Genomic DNA, 20746 nt, shown 5'->3' on the forward strand with positions numbered 1-20746 from the left:
AGAATCGCATTCAGAGTTGTTTACAAAGATCAGTGACCAATTTGAAGATGAATATAATTCTATCGCCATGGTCTATCAACTAAATTTGTTTATAATTACTTTTACTTGGGACACCTACCAGTGATGGCTTGGTGAACCAGATTCCCCGGACCAGATTCATTGGAGCGTTATTCAAATTGAAATCGATATTGTCCATCGTTGTGACAGTGCCAAGGTGATCAATACCACATTCTTCCCGAACTGTCAGATGGCCGAGTGGTCTAAGGCGCCAGACTCAAGGTGTACATGCCTTGATCTAAAATGAGGATATAGGCTCTGGTCCACGAATGTGGTCGTGGGTTCGAATCCCACTTCTGACAAATTTTCTCACCATTATGACACATGACTTTTATATTTTGAAATCTCGCGCATTCCACGTTTTTTTAGAATTGATGTGTCGGATGGCACTGATCAGCATCATCACGCGTATGCTAACAATAATTAAACATCAGCTAGTCTTATTTTTACTAGACTGTTGCCACAGATTGTGACTTTGTCCCAGGCGCATATCAGATTTGGTCTTCCCCAGCTGTCGAAGCTAGCAGTGTGCTTCGAATAGTATTGTAACAACAGAGTGTCAACGAACGTGTTTAAAAATTGTATTACCAGCACTTCGCAATATTCCAAGCATTATGAACAGCTTGCAATCATTTATTAATTAACACATTATAATTAGACAAAAAATTATATTGTTTACATCCATTCTATTGTACTAAGTGCATTATCAATAAAGTGCTAGCTTCAGTTAAGTTCGTATTATAATTGTGTTTGATTGGTAATGTTATTAGAACAATATTAATATTTGTAAGTATGCTAATTACACAACTCAGTTTGTTGAATTTATGTCAAGGTGTTACATACATGAGTTTCTGTGGTTGCGCTACATATTTACAGCTTTGGTCAATTTATCAATTTTTATATTATACAAAACATTTCGTAATCACATCAAACTGATAGTTTCGTCTTGTGACGAAATAAACTACTCGTCATCACAATACATCGCAGGGCAAACCTTGAAGTAAATAAACTAAATCTTATTTCCAAATATATTTTCTCATGCAAAATATGTTCGGTTTCCAGAAACATCGGGTTACAAAATCCTTCAGATTCGACAGACTTGTTGAAGTCGCACACCATTGCTATGAAAAGTTGTGCTTATAATTTGCATCTGCTGTTAATACATGTACTTCAATAAAACAATGATCTTTAAATGTTGAATTATAGGAGCCGCCAAGAATACCGCACTTAACCCTTCGTGGTCGGCAGATGTCTGCATTTCCATTATATTTATGAATAAAGGGTGATGAAAAGCAGTCAAAAAGCCTATTATCGGACAGAGGACGGGGCGCATAAACTGTAAACAATTAACCAGATTTTTGCAGACGTAGACACAATTAAAATAACTTTTAATAGGTTTAATAAAAGAAATAGAAACAAACTCCATCATTTAGCTTCGGGGTAATTAGTATGAATTAGGCCTACTGTGGTGAGAAGCATAGTCGCTGATCCTTAAATCACCCCATGAAACTTTTCCGAAGAAAGGGTAAATTAGTGGGTGTGACGTCCGGTGTTTTCAAAGAATACTTCAGAGGGTTTGGACTCACCCCACCAATGTAGCTTTGCCTGTGTTTTACCAGGGAGGTTTTAATTAAAGAGTTTCTTATAAGACACCGTCATCAATATCATCTTCACGATCATCAATTTGACCTCATGAAGGATTGTTTTCAAAGTGTCTATAGTCTGAAACTTGTCTGATATACATTTGGATTTACTCAACATATTCCTACCCCGGGACCGTTGGCAGTTACCATAGAATATTTCCCGTCCTTTGTCTTATAATGTCCTCGACATAGGCCTATGCTTTAACCTAAACGTTGAAATGAATCATGTGTAATTTTCCATTATATTGGCGTTCTTGAGCGCATTCCTTTAAATTAACCTTTCATCGGAAGAAACACCTCTGACCTTTCGCTCTGTCTTTACATGTATATCCAACACAGATCCGAAAGTGCTGTATTTACAAAAAGGTTGTCTTACGAGTTAAATTGGTTTTCTTTATCATGTTCATGCGCTAATTGATCAAGACGATAATTGTATTTAAATTACAAACTACGGGCGCCTCCTGGCGCTCAGATTACAATAAGGAGACAATTAGCGTTGACAATATTGTTTCAAAGAGTTTGTCCCTGTTGTCTCTCCTTAAAGTACTGTTTGGGCAGCAATTTTTGGTAATGATACATAATGACTGTAGGCGGCAAAGTTGTGAGCAATAAACCACAATTTCAGCGCTCACCGCGTGCGAATCCTAACCGACATACATGTTATAATAAATGCGCTTTGTTTTTCATGGATTAAACGTTATATTCTACATTGTTCTGAGGTATTCATGCCTCTAGACCAATTGTCTGTACGCATTTCTGACCAAACTTAATTATGTACTTTGTTTCTACTTTTCGCATATACTGTGGCGAGATGTGGCCCTTCCATCGTTTTCGAAAGTCGTGATATCGTTACATTGGTATTTATTTTGAACCAAGAAACTACCCAAAGTAAGTTGTAAGGTTTCTGATACTTGAAGCATAAAAATGTATGATTGTACATGTTGTTACATCACAAACTAAAAAATGTTATATTCACAACATTCTTCCCTATAGGATCCATGAAAGTGCTTGACCCTGGTGATTCAATGAAGAACTAAACTGCATTTGAACAAAGTGACACGCCAATTGAATTGTGTTTTATATTTAAAAATATCTTACAATAATTAAAAAAGATGTTGAACATGCTAAAAAAAAATGCGATGTGAAAAAATTGCGATGTAAAAAAAAACTTTGTCAGAAGTGGGATTCGAACCCACGCCCACATTCGTGGACCAGAATACTCTATACTCGTTCTAGAGCAAAGCTGTTACACCTTGAGTCTGGCGCCTTAGACCGCTCGGCCATCCTGACACGGGGAAAACCACATCGATTATTTCGACTTGTTCAGCTATCGACGAATCGATAAGTTAATTGAGCAGGGCAAGAACAGGTGCGTACGCAAGACTAGTGTATCGTCCTACCGCTAGGATTTAGATATTTGACAGGCCTGGTGTATACTAGCACAACAAGCAAAATAAAGGTATTATAGCTTGTTGTTATTCAACAAAGTGAAGTATGCTTAAAATATTTTAACTGAAATACCTTTCTTTTAAAATAAAAATAAAGTAAGAACTTTAAAGTAAAACATTTTGTCAGAAGTGGGATTCGAACCCACGCCCACATTCGTGGACAAGAATGCTCTACAATCAATCCAGAGCAAAGCTTGCTGGCGCCTTAGACCGTTAGGTCATCCATACAGCAATTTTGAGTCGTTGAAGGTGGCAAATGTGAGTGTGTTGCAAAACTACCATTCAGAATTTCATCATGGAGAGTGACATGCATTGCTCTCTCCAATTGTTTAAGCGGCACTCGGTCCAACAGTCAGTGATGACACAGGAAACTCATTCAATAAATGACTGCATGCAAATCTACAATCCTACTGGCATCTCTCCCAAACTACTGCCTTAAATTAAGTCAATTATCAGGCCCTTGGGCGGCCAGCGACAGTGTCGTGTCGCCTGCCTCATTCAACTCTTTAGATATCAAATTATGTTGCCAGGCATCGGTCATGTGTGGCAGAGATGTGGCGGAACCCCCTATCCTTATTAGAACCGGCAGCTGGCTCAAACCTAATCATTATCTTTCTGCGTGAAAACTCCTGACACCTCTTTTTGCACTCGGTCATACCCTTGTAATAGCAAACTGGCCCATCAATCTGATGCATAGCACGTCTTCGATTCAATGCGACGAAGATGGAGGAAAGAGTACTAATCTTGAATAGACAATACCATGACCACCAAGGTCTCATCAATGAAAATAGCTGATGTCTTTAGAATGAACTGATGTGATAAAAGTCACTCTGCGCCCAAAACAAATCGTAGAAAGTTTCACCAACGGATTACTTTTATAATCGATTCCACGGATTTCGTAAAATAACAACAATTTTTAACATCTCCGTGTTTGAATAATTCTTGAGGATAAAAGGAATGGCACAGCTGTTATGCTAAATCTGCCTCGGGAATTTCATAGCCAATGGAGGCTATCATTACATGATACTCAAAATAGCCCACAACTTCATTAAACTTCAGAATGGGCGTTGTCTCCATCCCTTTCTCCAATAAATCTAAGCTGCCACTTTACTTTTTGAAATTTTTAAATCACAGGATGAAAATAACTTGAAAAAATACCGGTCAAACTATTTTTGCATTTCGCTTTTGAACGAAGTTACAATGGCACAGAAGAGGTCAAATGGCAAGTTTAATCCATTCCATGATCCTTTTTAAATGAAAGTCGCCTCAGTCTTTTGCACCTGGGAAACATGGTCTTACTGAGCTGCAGCTTAGCCCATAGTGGCTGCAAAAGAGTATTAGAAGCTGACGCTGGGATGAAAAGGTGAATTATCAAACATTCTTCAAGTTTGGGCGTCTTTCGAATGCTTCTGAAATCCATCGAAAATGTGATACCTTCAAATATTTTCAATAGAAAAACCTTCTTAAGATCTCCATCACTTTTCCCTTTAAATTAAGGATGCAACATATGGCCATCATCAACACACTCCATTACCACGGTCTACTATCAATTTCGCAAAGGGTCCTTAGTTCTTGCCCCCATCAACCTTGACCCTCGTGAAACCTGATACATCCCTTTCATCAAATCCACAACAACAACCAAACTACTTAACAAATTAACCCAACCAAAGGTGGAGCACCCCATACCATATGCATACACTGAACAAATTTTCATTCTGTCAAAATCAAAATTCTTTTTCATTAACAGGCCAAAAATATCTAACCTTTGACATAATAAGCGAGACTCTGACAAGACCATTGTCCGAAATCATAATTGAAATTCGGAAATTTGGTGGTGAGTTTGATTACTATGCGCGAGTTGATAATGAGTTCGCCCGTGGCCAACCTCATGACCTGAAAGTCCGGTCTGGGGTACTCAATCCACGCTTGGTCATGAATGAATGGCGGCCGGATGCCACGGGATGCACAGTTGTGGTCCATTCTTGTCCGAAGAATACATTTTCGTCATTTACTCTGTATTTGAAATCGTGTATAGAGAGAATCGAGGTGAACAGTTTACCTAGCTTCCCGAACTTTTATTTTTGAATGGGCGAATCGACAGAAAACTTGTTCAGTTACCGTTAAATATCAGCATTCGCATCGTCAGAGTATCAGCAGCTAAACCAAACCCTGGTACAAATTTTTATTCAACGGCATCAAAGTCAAGTATCTGGTTCATGAGCGCAAGGAAGCATTATGAAGCTTCTCCATGATGACGTCACGATGCTTGTATCGGGTATCCCAACCGCGTCGCCTTGCTTTGTGAAAAAATAATACTTTCGATTGAAAAAGAAATGAAAGGAACCATATGCAGGGGAGCATATCCGATGCTCTTCTCAATGCTGTTGGAGGCAACATTATCATTTTCCATGGTTAATTACCAAGTTATTGGATGCCCCTCTTCCCTCAATGATGATAATGAAAGTGCAGACCTTTTTCTTTCATCCTTTACCATCCCCCGAAGAGACCGCACGCCCGAAGGGCACAATTTCAAGATTGAACCCGTCTTGAATGCGTCGCCAGTATCTCCCAGTTGATAATCTTAAAATGTTTGGAAACCAGCGGATCAGGAAGCGGAGATCTTTGGAGATTCTTCGTCGCCTCATCAACCTTTCTCAAAACACACAGAGCCATCGAAGAAAAGACCCATCACGATTTTGATTTGGGAGTTTACGAACATTTATAAAGGATTTCACGGTTAGGATGCGACCATTGTGATAACTCTGGAGATTACGGTTAATCAAAATGTTAAGGATGCAGCAGGAATTTCAAACTGTGGACTATATTGGCCATGGAATAACCGGTATCATGGTGCATGAATATTAGGAAGTTAGCGAACAGGATTGTGAGCAGCTGTGTCGTCTCACATGTCCAAAGATTCTCCATAATGATTGAAGACGGAAATTGGATGGAAAGTCTTCATCCAAAGAGATATTTGAGACAGTTGCAGCAATACATGTAGCAGTAGCAACTGTTTGTTCATACCAGAAACACTCAAATAAAAGAGAGAACATTATTCAGGACAGGCTTAAAGTTATAAATATTCAAAACAGCAATTTTGGCGAAAAATGAATGAGATGACCCGGAGACAACACTGGTTTGCACAACTTGAACCTGCATTATAACCAGGCAACACAGTAACCATGGTCACAAATCACATTTTTTCAGACTATTCCAGGCACAACATTTTACGGTGTTCCACCCTCAAGTGTTTGTTTGCTAGCGTTGTGTGTCATTGTCTTCGTAATGTGTATTGATTATTAATGTATACAATACAGCGTTGAGGAAGTAAGGAGGAAGAGGTAATTTAGTTGTTGAAACGATCTGAGTACTTTTAGTGTTAATGAGATACCATTTGATAGAATGGTGAGCATGTTTTAGGGGAATATACATGTACTTGAAAACGGAGGTTCTTTCATTGAGAGTTGTTGATATGTTACATGTACACTTTTCTGCAGTTGCCAAGCTCATAACCTGAGTATTGAGGTGCCCTGCTTGTAACTATAGCGTCAGATGGTCATGCAGGGATACTTATTGACCACCCAATAACTGAATTAGGAAATTCTAAAAGAAATAATGCTATATTGCTATATTGCTCTGTGAACATAATTCAGTCCGTTATTCAAATGATGCAGAAGGCATATTCGTGCATGAAGAACTTAATATCAAACTTTCGAATATACAAGTCGGACATGACACCACCCTGTCACGACCCAGCTCACACTGCCATTATTGGTAAAGAAAATATTAACATTCAAAATCTCGAATTCTTAAGCCGGTGGGTCGTTACAAGGTAAACATGCAAACAGTGAATCCTATAAGGCCGTGTTGATTCAAATGACGATGGGTCTTACCATTTCTCTGAGTGTCCAATCTACTCCGAGTTAAGTTTGCCGAAAACACACATGCTTTTATACAACGTACCAGCGCAGTCAAAACACGCGCGATTCCACCCAGGTTGAGATGAAAGAAAACTCTCTAGTATTTGAATTGCCGCCTTGGGTAATGGTAAATACTTCTGCAACCTTTTGAACTGGTATTTAGCACGGACACACTAATTCTTTCTGAGCACCTGTTCTCATTGAGCTATTAGACAATATTTAGTTCCAATAAACTTCTCTGGTAAGGGCGTGTTTTCATGTTTCCCTTTTCCCTCATTGTGCTGCAAATCAAATAGTTGCTGTACCATTTGGCCCTATTTTATGCTACGTGCCACAATGATTCTTTCGTGTAGATAATAAATTTTGAGGTCTTGGAATGTGAAGAGTCAATAGCTAAAGTCAGATAACTCTATTTGTGACCATGCAGTGTTTGTCTAAATAATTTAACGGTATTGATTTGTATTTTTGTATTAATCATAACATACTTTAACTTTGCAGTAATTTTCAATTTTGATTCAATAAATTTGTTGTTTTAGGTTTGAAATCAAATAAAACCAGAATTCTATGGGCACAGATGTACTAATACTAACTTGAAGAGCATGACTGAAATGTCGAATTGAGCCACAGTTTAGTCTCTCGACAAATGCAAAGTCGCTAAACGTCTCCTTCAGACTACAGAAAGACACCGTTGTCGTATTGACAACAATATGGTTACTCAAATCAAAAACAACCACACTACAGGCTTGGCAACTAGGGCCAATTCGCCGCTTGTCACTGTATCGCTTGTACTTCCATGTTCCGAGTATTTCCCGTCAAACATGCTCACCATTCACTCAAATGGTGTCCGGTTACACAAGGCACTCAGAATGTTACAACAAACTAATGCATCTTCCTCCTAACTTCCTCAACGCTGTATTGTAGACAACAAGCACATTACCAAGACAATGACACACAACACTATAAACAAACAATAGCGGTACAACATTGTAACAGTCAAAGAGAAAATATTTGTGGATTTTTGACAGGTTCTACTTAATTAATAGTATCCCGAGGCTGCGATTCCTATGTCAGAACGAGCAGTGTCAGTCACTCGGCAACCAAAGGTATTTCTGTAAGGTTGAATATTGCCAGACTTTTCTTGATATTCGCAAACCTGTAACCCTATTTTGTATGTATGATTCCATCGAAGTCTAGCAGGTCCTTCTAGCAACCAAGTACAGAAGACCAGTATAATTGGTTGGCTTTCAACTTTCTCGGGTCAATAATTGAGCCAATACTTTCAAATATCAAACAAAAATTGAATTTTCGTGCCTCTAGCTGAGCACAACGATCAGTTTTGTAATGAAAAGACATAATAACTCGATCATCCTCAAAAGTTCTGTGATCGAAAGAGAGAGGAGGACGAAGTCACAACCAGAATGCAGGAATAGGCTCACTTTAAGAACTCCAGTGCGCTAACGTAACCTGAGGATGATCTGATTACAGTTTCATTGTCAAACTTCTAATCACCACTCACGATAATTGTATTAAAGCGAAATACATGTATTTATAGGGTTTGCAGTGTGGATGAGGATACCTAAACCCCAGGGGTACTTATTGCCATTATCACGTCAAGTTGAAACGTAGCTGACTGGTGACAGCCTTGGTAGGGATTTCGGCCTCCTCTATCTCAAAGTACTCAACGTGCACGGCGTCCGCCAGAGACACGTCCAGGCTCCCAGGAGGTATATTGAGATTCGTCGGCTTTTCACATCTGAGGAAATGGGGACACCCCGGGCGTTTTTTTAGTCGGCCGTATAAAAGAAGCATAATTTACTTGACTGAGAACGCCTCTCATATCTTGCAGATGTATTCTCAAGTTGACATATTTGAATATGTGAAGTTGACACTATATTTTGGTATCCTCCCAAGGATTTCCCTACTGAATGAATACAATTAATAATTCACATTGTGCTGCCATTGATGAGCATAGGAGCATGCAACACTTTGAGAAAACGAAATCGCTTATGACCACAGCGGTTTCACCCTGCACGAAAATCATAACTCCATCTAAACTGACAAAAATCATCAAAAGATTTTTCATCATGTACAAAAATGTAAATCATGTGAGTGTTGTCAGTTGGGATGGACTTTTAATCTTCATTACCTGTGGTTTCACACGAAAGCTAAAAAAGAAGGGAGTCCATTGATCACCATTCGATTACTATGCATATTCACATTCGTCATCCAAACCAAAGAACCTATCTCTGACACAATTTTCCACTTACCCTCTTCGGTTTTCCTTATTGCATCCTCAACACAGCAACATCAACATCGACTTCAAAGTGTCTCTGAACTCTCCAAGCAACTGATTTAAAACTCTATTATTGTTTGAGAAGTTTTAAAAACCGTCCAACTCTTATAGAGAATAATCCTATACGTTTTTTAAGAATCTTTCATAACCTTGGAATGTGTCTACTTTATCCTGTCCAAAATATGATCATGATATCAAAATTCGACATTTATTTAGCGAATGTCGTTCTCTCAACTCGAAACTGCTCTGTGACTAAATCATTTCAATATTAGCCGCGCCACTGCACCGTAACCACGTGGGTTGCTTGTGGTTGGCTGGAGGGTTTCTATTGTAAGCTCAAGTGCGGGTCGTCGAATTGTGTTCCTTCATACTCCGTCCCCATCTGGGAAAGATGCCAGAGAGAAAGTGTAGCATCATTTATTTGTTAATGAATAAAGTGCCATTGACACTGCGATGTACATGTAGCTTTCAAGTTCAGGTCTCAATTGTGTAAAAAGGTGTAAAAAATTGTGTCAAAAGGTATTGCTCTGATGATTAGTCTGTTTTATCATTTCTGAGGATGTGAACTTATCATAACGGAAAGGTTTTTAGGTGACTAAATTGACTCTAAAGATAATGTCTGGTTTTCCCAATGGCGACTGAGCGTCTCTGTTACAGTGACACGATATTCTCCTATGCTTATACCTAAGGTCTTTGATCACTTCTGTCAACTACAAGTAATCTGTCATCAATCATGGGCTATCTAGTGAAAGACGCTTCTGCTTATCATCTGCAAAATATAACCAAACATGTCGTATTCTACCTTCTTTTCCGTCGTCAAATTTGAAATACATGATTTTCCTGATTTGCCGAATTCACTGGAATATCCCCGGTATACATTCAATTGAGGTATGCTACCGTTACCGAACTGGATTAATTTCTAATAGGCATATAACACCATGGGAAAGGGTACAAAGGCTTTCGAAAATGCTCCGATTTCTATGGAAATTTCGATAGGTCGGGAGTTGCTCGTGAGGACTCAAATCACAACAGCCAGGAGCAGGGTGTTTGAAAGAAAATCAAAGGAAAAGACCTTAGAAAAATAAACTGGTGAGAAAGAGGGGATAATGGAGTAGAAAAACAAGAAAGACGGACGAGTGGATGGAACGTATTGTACCTGGCAGCATCAATGTCGTGAATTGGGGTAATTATGCTGGTATTGTGTACGAAGAATGGGGTAAACGGATTAGGGAACTGCTTAAAGTGGGTCGGTCGCAGATCCGGGCTATCGGCTCAGTGTTGGTGACGGGTTTGATACATACGCTGCTTGGCAGTCATGATTGGTGGATTTGAACTGATTGAATTAAAATATTTGTTTTCCTGGTCACTAACCTCTTCCTCCATCTTTCTACATTTAGGGCGTCCGATTCAAGACCTTTCGCGTCCAGCGTATCTCGGTTTCTTTATCCCATATTTTAGCCTAAACCATGGGAGCCTACTTTGGCAAACCAATCAACCATTGCCTTTTCCCCGTAATTGTTACTGCTCATCGGGTGCGCATTAGGATTAACTCAACTGAAAATCTCAGTTAGCGTATTCATATTCATATTTATACAGTAGGTAGACACTACTTTTTGATATAAAAGAATGAAAAGAAAGGTTCAATAACGCTTAAGTGGGACAGATTCGACGAATCCTTGTCTCGTACATACATGATAGTATGGGCCCTACAAATGGATTTTATGGAGTCTCACACACTGAATTCCAATGACAAAAAATAAAACAGATATATACAATACAGATACCATTACCAGTCGGTGAAGGTAAGTGTGAATTAAAATCTTATTATCACACGGATATGTACAATACCGAGACCATTACCAGTCGGTGAAGATAAGTGTAAATTACAATGTATTTTGTAATTACACATATATATACAATACCGAGACCATTACCAGTCGGTGAAGATAAGTGTAAGTTACAATGTACATTTGTATTTTGCTATTACACGGTTATGAACATGTACAATACACAGACTATTACAGTAATGGCGGATAAGCGTAAATTACAATTTCAGTTATTACACAGACACACAGGAGAATGAGTTCAAAGCTATATCGGCTTTGACATGATGCACATGTACAATAATAAGCCAAACCGAAAATGACGATTCCAATTTAAAAATTACAATTCAGTGACAGCAGCAATTGGGAGATTCAATGTCCATTTCTATGGTTCTGGTCCGAATTGTCACCAAATGAGCGTGTTTATACACTCAGTACAAAAACTCAACACCATCAAGGTGGCAAATCTCATCATACTCATTGCATTGCAATACAAGTCTTGCTTGACCTTCTTCGTCAAAATTGAAACGATCGCCATTCAAAACGAAGTGTACAACTTTAAATGCTCTATTCGTGATAAACGGACTTTGCCCAAAAGCGTTTCGTCTTGCCTCAGCAACAATTTGGTTACGGAATTGTTCCAGATCATCAACTAGTATTATGGAATATTCATCTGGTAGACGGGTGTACGTTCCGTTGGCTTTCGTGTACGCGAATTGCTTTCTGTTCTTCGACGGCATTTCCCAAGTCATCGCAACATGCTTGTTCATAAATTTGTCACCGACTGTATAAACATGTAATTCTGAAATAGAAAAAAACAGGTTACGAACATTGTTCACCAATGAACCTAGTTATTAACGACTGAACATGTATATATGATACGCGTACGAAACATTTCAACCCAGTCACATTCTGACAAACGACAACTTTATTATGATATGGAGCGGTTTATCATCCTAATTTTGCCCAGAAGTTGAGATAAACGATCAGCCTATATCGGAATTTTTGCAAAGATGAGCATGGAAAGAAGAATAGACAATAAATTTTAAGCGACACAAATAATGTTCTCTCATCTACTGTCACAAAAAAACACACACTTTTTGTGCATTTTGACCAGACACTATCTGAAGAAATTCCATATTTGTGAGCTCTTCGACAACATGGTTAAGTCTCTCACAACAATCACGCCGTTCAAGTGCTCAGCATGCAGCCAAGGTTCTAGTACTTGTAAGATCAGCCCTCCCGGCCCGCGATCAGTTGTCTGACAATGATGTGTGGGTGACCGCGTATGCATGGTCTATAAGGTGCCACAGGGAAAAAGAAACTCTAGGCCTACTTACCTTTTGGGAGTCGATGTACATATACACTGTCAGGTGTAGAACAGGTGTTGTCGGATCGTACAATTACTGCTGAAACAAAAAGAGTGACTAATGACAAAGAGACGGGGATCACCTTCCCTTCCTCGAGATAGTTTTGCGAGGGCACGGACTGTGGGGTTTGGCTGGTCTCGAGTTCGTCTCTCCAAATACAACAATTCCACTGATCACAAACATGGTACAAACATGGATGGATGGGAATTGATGAGGGTCAGCGAGGATTGCTAAACGGGTCACTACTGAACCAAATTAAAGGAGCATGAAGTCTGCACGTCTGGCCAGTCCTCTTGTTGACTCAGTGACATGCAAACGACAAGATGGAATCTAAATGTGAGCGCAGAAGATTTTGTGTCCAGGAGTTTAGGTGTAAACTATACAGAGACAACTAAATATCGTGTATCTTTAGATGCAACGCAGTTAAGGGGTTAAGGGCAACGCAGTTCCAGATAATAATGCGACCTAACGTGAATTCTTACCTTTCTTTTCTCTACAACAGCAGCAGTATATCACCACGACAGCAATGATCACCGCTGAGATGATACAGGCGGTGACGGGGCCCCATACATCCCAATTAATTTCTGCGAACAGGTCCATGGCACCAAATTTTCTGACCGCAAGAACACTGTTTCTCTGGCTAATACTTATCTGGCTATTGAAAACCGAAGAAGATTTCTTGTGCAATTCTCAAGTAAGGTCGGGGAATTCCAGGGTTTACATTCGATTTCATGTCCACACGACGTTGTGATTTGTGCAACTTATGCAACTTATGCATATACATGTGTTTACACATTGTGAGTTAAATGCAGAATATGTAACTTTTACTCATTTTTTGCAACTGTTTCACAAATGTTTCATCAAACAACCAGATAAGGTCAGAGGATCTAATTCGCGGATTTATTTTCCCTCGGTAACGCGCCTGCAACAGCCAATGAAAACTATGCACGTTCCGCTGAAGTCACGCGACGTTAAGAATATTCAGGGGATTCCCAATTTAAGCATCCCGCTCATTCGCGAAACACCGCGCAGATTCACATAACGCATACATAAATGTGAGCTGGATGTTTACGAGAACTAGGAACGGCATGCAAATCAGCTCGATATTGATTCAAACTCACAGCACACGATTCAATGAATCTATTCTAGCCATTTGCTAATAAATATGCTGAAATATGTATTGAGGTCACCTGAACGGTACAGTCATACATATATTTGCTTGCTGTGTTCGTGGTATTTTCATTCTAGTATTAATATAAAGTTCATTTGATTTGCAGTCTTAACGTTGTATATATCGGAAATTCATCTCGGCCGCCCGACGGAACCAGGGCTGCCTACAAGGAAGACAAAACGACAGAATGCATCCTCTTAACGATGACTGAAGTCGAGAACAAGCGGGAGTCAAGGTAATACATGTATATATGTTACTTTTTGAAGTTTCGCTTCAGTTGTGTGTCGAACGCGCCAAAGGCCACAGGCAGGGAAGTATAGGTGCTCCATTTTTGTGAAATAGAGAAACATTGGGAAGTTTTTATTAGGCACTTCTGCTACTTCTTTAGAGCGTCTCAAGACGATTATTCTCTGATTACTCTCCACACTACTCTTTGCCCCGTCTCAACTGCAGCGAGCCTTGATTGCGGGGATGTTGTAAACATAAGTAAAGTTCCTAATGGTGTAAACATGTGTCTGTTTCAGAAAGCTCCAGCTCTCCCACTCAAATCATCTACAAATTTGAAGTGACACGTCGCCATCCAGCATGAATCGCTGGGACACTATGGGGATGTTGTTGGGCGCGGCCCTTGTGTTGATGTTGATGGTAATTTTTGGTTTCTGCTGGTGGAACTGGTCAAAGAAAATAAAGGCTCTCGTCAAATATCTTTGGGACCGACGCCATTACTGCCGTTGCCGTTGTCGCTATAAACGGAAAAAAACCAAAGGTATCCAATTCAAGATGATAGAAATGCTTGCAATGGGCCGGGCGCAAAACAGTTGCAGGGTTTTGCATTCCACGTCTCAAGTACATTACATGTATTGCAGCAGAGTAACTTCCTTTACACTTTACGTACAGTTTACTCAGTTGTCATTCAGTGCCATCTCGTTGCATGGGTATCCTAAAAATCGTTTTGCCCTCTGTATAGCTGAGCCGACAAAACTATAACATCGTGAATTTGAAAGCTGAATTTTGCGATACGGAGTAGAAACTAATGACAGAGAAGAAGTCCAATCGTAATGGATAAATCGTCCTACCATATTGGTTAGAAACACACTTGAGGTGTATGGCTATGAAGATTTTTTAAAAACATACAATAAAATAATTCAATCCCTGGACATTCTCTCCATGAGAGTCGGAGTTGGCTATCCCAATATCGTCCTTAAATTAATAAAAACTTTTCTACCCTTCAGATGACCTTCCCCGATGGCAGACCCCTGCTGAATTGCCGACTCGACCTAGGAACACGGCATACGATGACTCCATATCTACATTCGCGTTAGACAGGGGCGCCACTCGAAGAGGTAAGCTTTAAGTTCCTCTTAAATTATATACTTAATTTCTATAGACAGTTTGGATGGACAATGCGTTGGCGACACCAAGTCGTCTGATAGTAGATTTCGGCCGTCATATTCCGGCCTTTGCTTCGATTTCGCAGAAATTCATCTACGGTATCTGTACTGACTTCCACCTCAAACGGAAAGCAGTCACTCTATCATCCTTTTTTCTTCGCTAGGGTTCCATCACCATCACCATGTACATCCTCGTACACCAGAGGTTATTAATATAGGCCTACGTCGCAACTCGATATTGCAGAGTTGAAAACCCCTAACCTCAATGGAACAAATCTGAGGGAGGAGTTATTTCTCGTTGTCGCCTTGATACTGATACATGTATTGTGACTACATGTAGACAGACGACTGACGATCTCGTAACTGGATATCTGCAGAGTTGTAAAACATGTCTACCTTCTTTTAGAGTCTATACCTTCTCAGCCTACTACGTACTTTCCTTGGAACTTTAATTACGATAGTAGGCCTACCCATGGCCGCGGTGATGTTGAGGCACACGAAAGTTACAGCAACAGAACAAGTAAGTGAATTGGCATCACTGATCAAAGCATGCTATGACTTTTATGTGGCAGCTAACATTTCTTTTGGGAATCTAGGAGCTGTGCCAATAGTTGCAGCCCTAGGAGCCATTGTCTTCAGCTTTATCCAGCGCCCCTTTTGTAAATGGTGAAGACACACTGCGCTGTCATGTCTGTGCTCGCCCGTTGTATATATGTTGCGGGTCATCAGACAAGTGAGAGTATCGTTATTGACGACCAACAACGGACCTTAGATTAAAATGCAACTTGGCTTTGGACTATGCTGAATAGAAGTTTGTCGTTATGTTGTTGATGATGATGATGATGATGATGATGATGATGATGATGATGATGATGATGATGATGATGATGGTACGTTCTTGTCCATGTTGCAGGCGATCGGTTTGGGACAATCCGGTCATTTTTCTCAATAGAAAACGAGGCAGAGTCAGATACGTCAAGTACAAACTATGGGACAGTTTCACCTTCGAAGCGGGCATCTACCACCCAAAAAGATAGATCCCAGCTACGTAAACCGCAAATCGAGCCACTCAAAGTCAATGGGTATTTCATGAAAAAGCACGTGTTTCTCATGAAAGACCTACCACAAGACACAAATAGGTGCCAGTTTGCCTACGAAAAGGCAAGCAATGCATATGCAGAAAACTGCCTCCCTCGAACTTATACTATGATATTTGTTCGCGACAAGATGGTATTCAAAGACGAAATTGGCAGGGAGGCTGCGATAAAGACTATGAACTACGCGAAAGACTTTACGACTAATCAGAGTTTTTACACTATGACGTTTAAGTTGTTGCGGGATAATGAATCGTATTTGTTCAAGGAGAAAGGCCTACGGCAGCTGAGTCTGACGTGTAACGGGAAGCGCCAAATAGAACATTTGAATAAGTGCGTGGAACCTTTAGCCTACGGGTAATGCCAAGCGCCAAATGGAACATTTTAATAAGACCGAGAGACCTTTCTAGCAGACGCGAAATGCTGCCCCGCAAATTTGGTCAAACCAAAAAACATGTCAAACCCATGCGGCTTGAGTATCGCTGGAGGTTCAGAACGTTGTTGTGCGAGAAAAAAAATGTACGTGCCAAGTTGCCCCACCACCGAGACACATCAGTTTGCCGAGTTTCATCACCCCCCATGTGCATGCATTGCACTGCGGCACATGTTGGCGACTTACAGCCCTCCATTAACTTTATTCGGTCACCAGGGTTTAGTTTCGTCATTCCTCACTTTCATTTTATGAAAACACATATCGCTTCGTGCTTCACAACTGTAGTCTTTATATTTGCTAAAAAACTCATTGGGACAAAATTAAAAAATATGAATTGTATATATACAATGTGTATCTGTGTTTTATCCGTATATCTGTAATATTGTAAATTTTATTCGTATACGGTATACATGCATCTGTAATATTGTGGTGCTCTATTAACTAATTGAATCAATTTTAAATTCAGTCAGCGATGGTCAATGGATCCTGCTTTCACTCATGCAGTGGTGAATGCAATACTTTTACAACAAAACACTGAGTATTTATTTATCCACAGATCTGATGTAAAATACTTCGGATATATCGGTAGTGCTATCAAACAGCAAAATGATCGTTCCCTTAAATCTTCTAGTATTTTGTTTTGCTTTGTTATATGAGAGTTCCGAAGCAGCAAGCCACACTTATTTTTTTGCTAAGTTGTAGAGAGCGGGCATGAGCGAAGATGAATTTCTACGACTCCAGTCACCGTTACTGAATGAAATCTTCGAACATCACTAAAAAGAAAATATTCAAATCGATGAACCAAATATTTATCCACACGAATATTTGAGAATCCTATCCGGACCTTTGCATAAGAGGGTGAATGATTAAGTCGTATTCCAACTCGTAGGCCGCCGCTCCTAAATTGGAATACGACTTCATTATTTACCACTTACGTCCATTTAAAATGATCGTATATAGATATACAAGTAACGTGATTCATCATTGTGAAAGTGTTCTTCTATGTGACTAGAGATAAAGGTGAGTCGGAGTGAGCGTCGTCACTCAGTAACTCCGCCGACGGCCGGTCCCAGAAAGAGATTTCTTATACAACTCCTTGGTTTCTGTGGTATTTTGTACCCAAGTCTTACATGTATACTAAAGACAAAACAGTATATGAATGCCTCTTCCCAAGTTTAATTCGAAATCATTCACATGAAAATCAAAAGTTCTCTTAGTATTTGCTCATCTGTTCATTTATCCAGTTGAGATAGAACACGACATCGGCGAATATGGTTGGTTTTCCATTGCAGTTGGGCGTACCCCATGAGGTGGCTCCGGCAAGGGTGAACACGCCATTCCTGCGGCACACCATTGGACCACCAGAGTCTCCCTGTGGAGAATTGAAAAAGTTGATTAATTTGAATTATATACCTCACATATATCGGACAGGTGACCTCGATCATCTGGCTCTCATATACTCAAAGCATGTTGCTATTAAATGGATCGTTTCAACAAAGATGGGTGCAGAATCGTACTGGGTGCCTGTCCTACGAATAATGACAGCGGTAGTATGGGAATCTGTAAACCTGTGGATTTGCTGCTAGATGCTTCACGGACCACGATAACTTCTTGATGATACCATTCACAACAAACCGAGAAATCTGAATACTTACGAAGCATCCGCCAGTGGTTTGTGTGCCAAAACAGATCATTCCTTGGTGAAGTTCGGAGCCGTAATAGTTCGCACAGCTGCTGAATGTAAGCGCACTGCCTCCGACATGTCGAAGCACTTTGTCTTGATGATCTTGGGTTACAGTTGCTCCTGAAAATAAGGAAAAACTGGAGGTTATTGAAGAGTCAACAAAGATTCCAAGCTGACTCATTTTGTTATTCTTGGGGTATATGTCAGAGGCAACTTCCCAGGCTGGCGTGATAATTACTTATGGTGAATCTCGAACAAGATGTCGCATTCTCAACTTTCTTCAGGCAGCAATTTGGGACTTCCGGTCGGGCATTGGTCATGATTGCGTATATACAGGGCTTTTGATTGGCCAATACCTGACGGGAAGTCCACAGTTGCTGCTTGAGAATTGTGGCGAATGGAATCTTGAACAAGGATGTGTCTGAGAAAATAGATGTGTTGCAAGCTAAGGTGTCGCCCAGATGCATACTATTAATCGAAATTAATGTGTAATTAATCTTACCACCGGTGGCTCCCCACCCAGACATCCAACAGTCAGATGAACCTTCGAAGTTGTCGCCATATGTCGGCAGACAGGCTGGCTGGACGTAAGCGCTGGATGTGTCGACGTCTCTACTCAGCTTCATCACGGCGATGTCGTTATCTTGGGCCTGGCCATTATAGGATTGATGCTACAGGATAAAAAGGATATTTTTCAGTACTAGCACTTTGTTTTGTCAACTCCTCATTAACGCCAGCATTACTTATCTAGGGGACTTGCCTGCCGGCAATCGAATAGATAATAGTGGGCTGAGAGGGTGTCTCATCACCACCACCAGCATCCTAACTCTTCAGGCTATACTTTCACCAGCATACAAGAAGCATGGACAGTACAATGTCAGTGTGATCTGGAGGGGGGGGGGGGATTCTATATGTACTGACCTCGTTGCGTAATTTAGCTTATCAAGTAGACTGGACTTCACAGCCAAACGGAGGCTGGGACGAAGCGTCCTCTGCAAAGCCAAAGATTTCAGTCCGATCAAAAACTCGACACTATTACACATGTACTTTGTTTGTCCAATTCTAAAAAGAGTTTCCCTGGTCTGTTCTGGCTATTCTACTGACCACAATGATTCTTTCCACACTGTAATCAGTCTCCGTACCCTCAGAATACCTCTGGTCGTATTCACCAGTACGGACTCGGTAGCTGGCAGGATTTGTCGATCTGGAAAGAAAGAGAAGAAATCGGGAAGTATGACTAGTTGAGTTTGAAGTGATACGTGAAGCACATCATACTTTGGCCTACAATGTATATCAGTGTCCCGTTTAGATAGTCAGGCAGGCAGCGGGCGAGTAAATTTCAAGAAGTATGAACACTCATGACGTTTCTTTATCGCTACGTTACCCAGTGCCCTAATGGTGCGTATTAGTTGACTGAAGACGATAATTTCACAGTGGACCCCTAGCTTCCACTTTAAAATTAAACTCTCAATGCCAAATTTGCCTACATAAAAGTTCGTACTGTTTCATATCGGACTTACTGGAGGAAGCAATGGGCAGCTGATACAATCCAACGAGAGTTGACCAAGGTTCCACCACAGCCGTGGTTACCAGCGAGGAGGAGGGAGACCTGCCATGGATAGGCACCCTTGGTCGCTTCGCTGCCTCCGATCACACGGTGCAACAGGGAAGGTGGATAGCTTGATTTGCCACATCCTGGAAGAAGACGATCAAGATGAACCGCACTGACATCAAAACTGAGAGATGGTATGGATGGAAATGTCAACATTTGGCCAGAGGTGGCCGACACAAGGCTAAACTGACGAAGTTTTTTATAAGCTGATGTTGCTATTTTGAAAATGGAGAATGTTTTCAGGCTAAAAATAGTTGCAAAGCCACTACCTGCTACATTGCTCGTTGGAAAGGTTCCACTGGATCCAGAGGTGATTCCACTGCCAGTGCCGCCGGTACCGGAACCGGCAGTGCAACACACCTAGAATGAAAAAATGAGCAGTGAGAAATCTACGGACGCGACAGTTCTATGTATTTCTGGTTCAACATTATTATTGTTATAAACCAAAGAACAAAACATTTTAGTCATGAGATCAACATTTGATTTCTATTCACTCAAGATTTGTGTTGCTATCTGCACGTTTTTTCAAAACACGCGATTACAGCTGAATTGTTTTCGTCGGATAACCAGATATCATCACAGCGTTCGTGTTCCCATATTTTCAGGTGGCTGTGTTCCCACAGAAGTCAAGCAGCAGAGATAACAATTATAACATATCGTGATGTTTGATGTAGGCAAATGCCTCAGAACTGTACAGCGACTTACGTAGTTTTGGTATGGGCAGAGCTGATACTGGGAGCTGGACACGACCTGGCCGTTGCATGGGTAGTTGTTTGGGAGGCACTGTCCAGAATAGTGTGCTTCACA

At 40.5% G+C, this 20746-nt stretch overlaps 2 protein-coding genes, 1 long non-coding RNA gene and 2 other non-coding genes across 6 annotated transcripts; 2 read left to right on the forward strand and 3 right to left on the reverse strand.

The window, feature by feature from the left end:
• Positions 1-241: 241 nt before the first annotated feature.
• Positions 242-360, forward strand: Trnal-caa (transfer RNA leucine (anticodon CAA)). The gene is made up of 2 exons: positions 242-279; positions 314-360. It is a non-coding gene; the product is annotated as a tRNA-Leu (tRNA).
• Positions 361-2871: 2511 nt separating this feature from the next.
• On the reverse strand, positions 2872-2990 carry Trnal-caa (transfer RNA leucine (anticodon CAA)). Its single transcript has 2 exons — positions 2953-2990; positions 2872-2917 (listed from the first exon to the last, which is right to left on the reverse strand). It is a non-coding gene; the product is annotated as a tRNA-Leu (tRNA).
• Positions 2991-11016: 8026 nt separating this feature from the next.
• LOC135490628 (uncharacterized) lies at positions 11017-13352 on the reverse strand. Its single transcript, XR_010447746.1, has 3 exons — positions 13037-13352; positions 12525-12593; positions 11017-11986 (listed from the first exon to the last, which is right to left on the reverse strand). It is a non-coding gene; the product is annotated as an uncharacterized LOC135490628 (long non-coding RNA).
• On the forward strand, positions 11098-17255 carry LOC135490623 (uncharacterized). Of its 2 annotated transcripts, XM_064775896.1 has the most exons (6): positions 11098-11163; positions 13832-13960; positions 14250-14491; positions 14958-15068; positions 15523-15636; positions 16030-17255. In XM_064775896.1, exons 3-6 carry the CDS (start codon positions 14311-14313, stop codon positions 16569-16571), a joined length of 948 nt encoding a protein of 315 aa, XP_064631966.1. In that variant the 5' UTR covers positions 11098-11163; positions 13832-13960; positions 14250-14310; the 3' UTR covers positions 16572-17255. The 2 variants fall into 2 exon arrangements, with proteins under 2 accessions (XP_064631966.1, XP_064631965.1); XM_064775895.1 differs by lacking the exon at positions 11098-11163 and having other exon boundaries at positions 13599-13960.
• Positions 17256-17812: 557 nt separating this feature from the next.
• LOC135490906 (chymotrypsinogen A-like) lies at positions 17813-20095 on the reverse strand. The gene is made up of 5 exons (XM_064776485.1): positions 19848-20095; positions 19432-19531; positions 18830-18998; positions 18299-18447; positions 17813-18015 (listed from the first exon to the last, which is right to left on the reverse strand). The coding sequence occupies exons 1-5, from the start codon at positions 20093-20095 to the stop codon at positions 17857-17859; spliced, it is 825 nt and encodes a 274-aa protein (XP_064632555.1). The 3' UTR covers positions 17813-17856.
• Between the last annotated feature and the right edge of the window lie 651 nt (positions 20096-20746).

Source organism: Lineus longissimus, chromosome 7 (genome assembly GCF_910592395.1).
Source record: "Lineus longissimus chromosome 7, tnLinLong1.2, whole genome shotgun sequence".
In the NCBI taxonomy this organism is placed as follows: Eukaryota; Metazoa; Nemertea; class Pilidiophora; order Heteronemertea; family Lineidae; genus Lineus; species Lineus longissimus.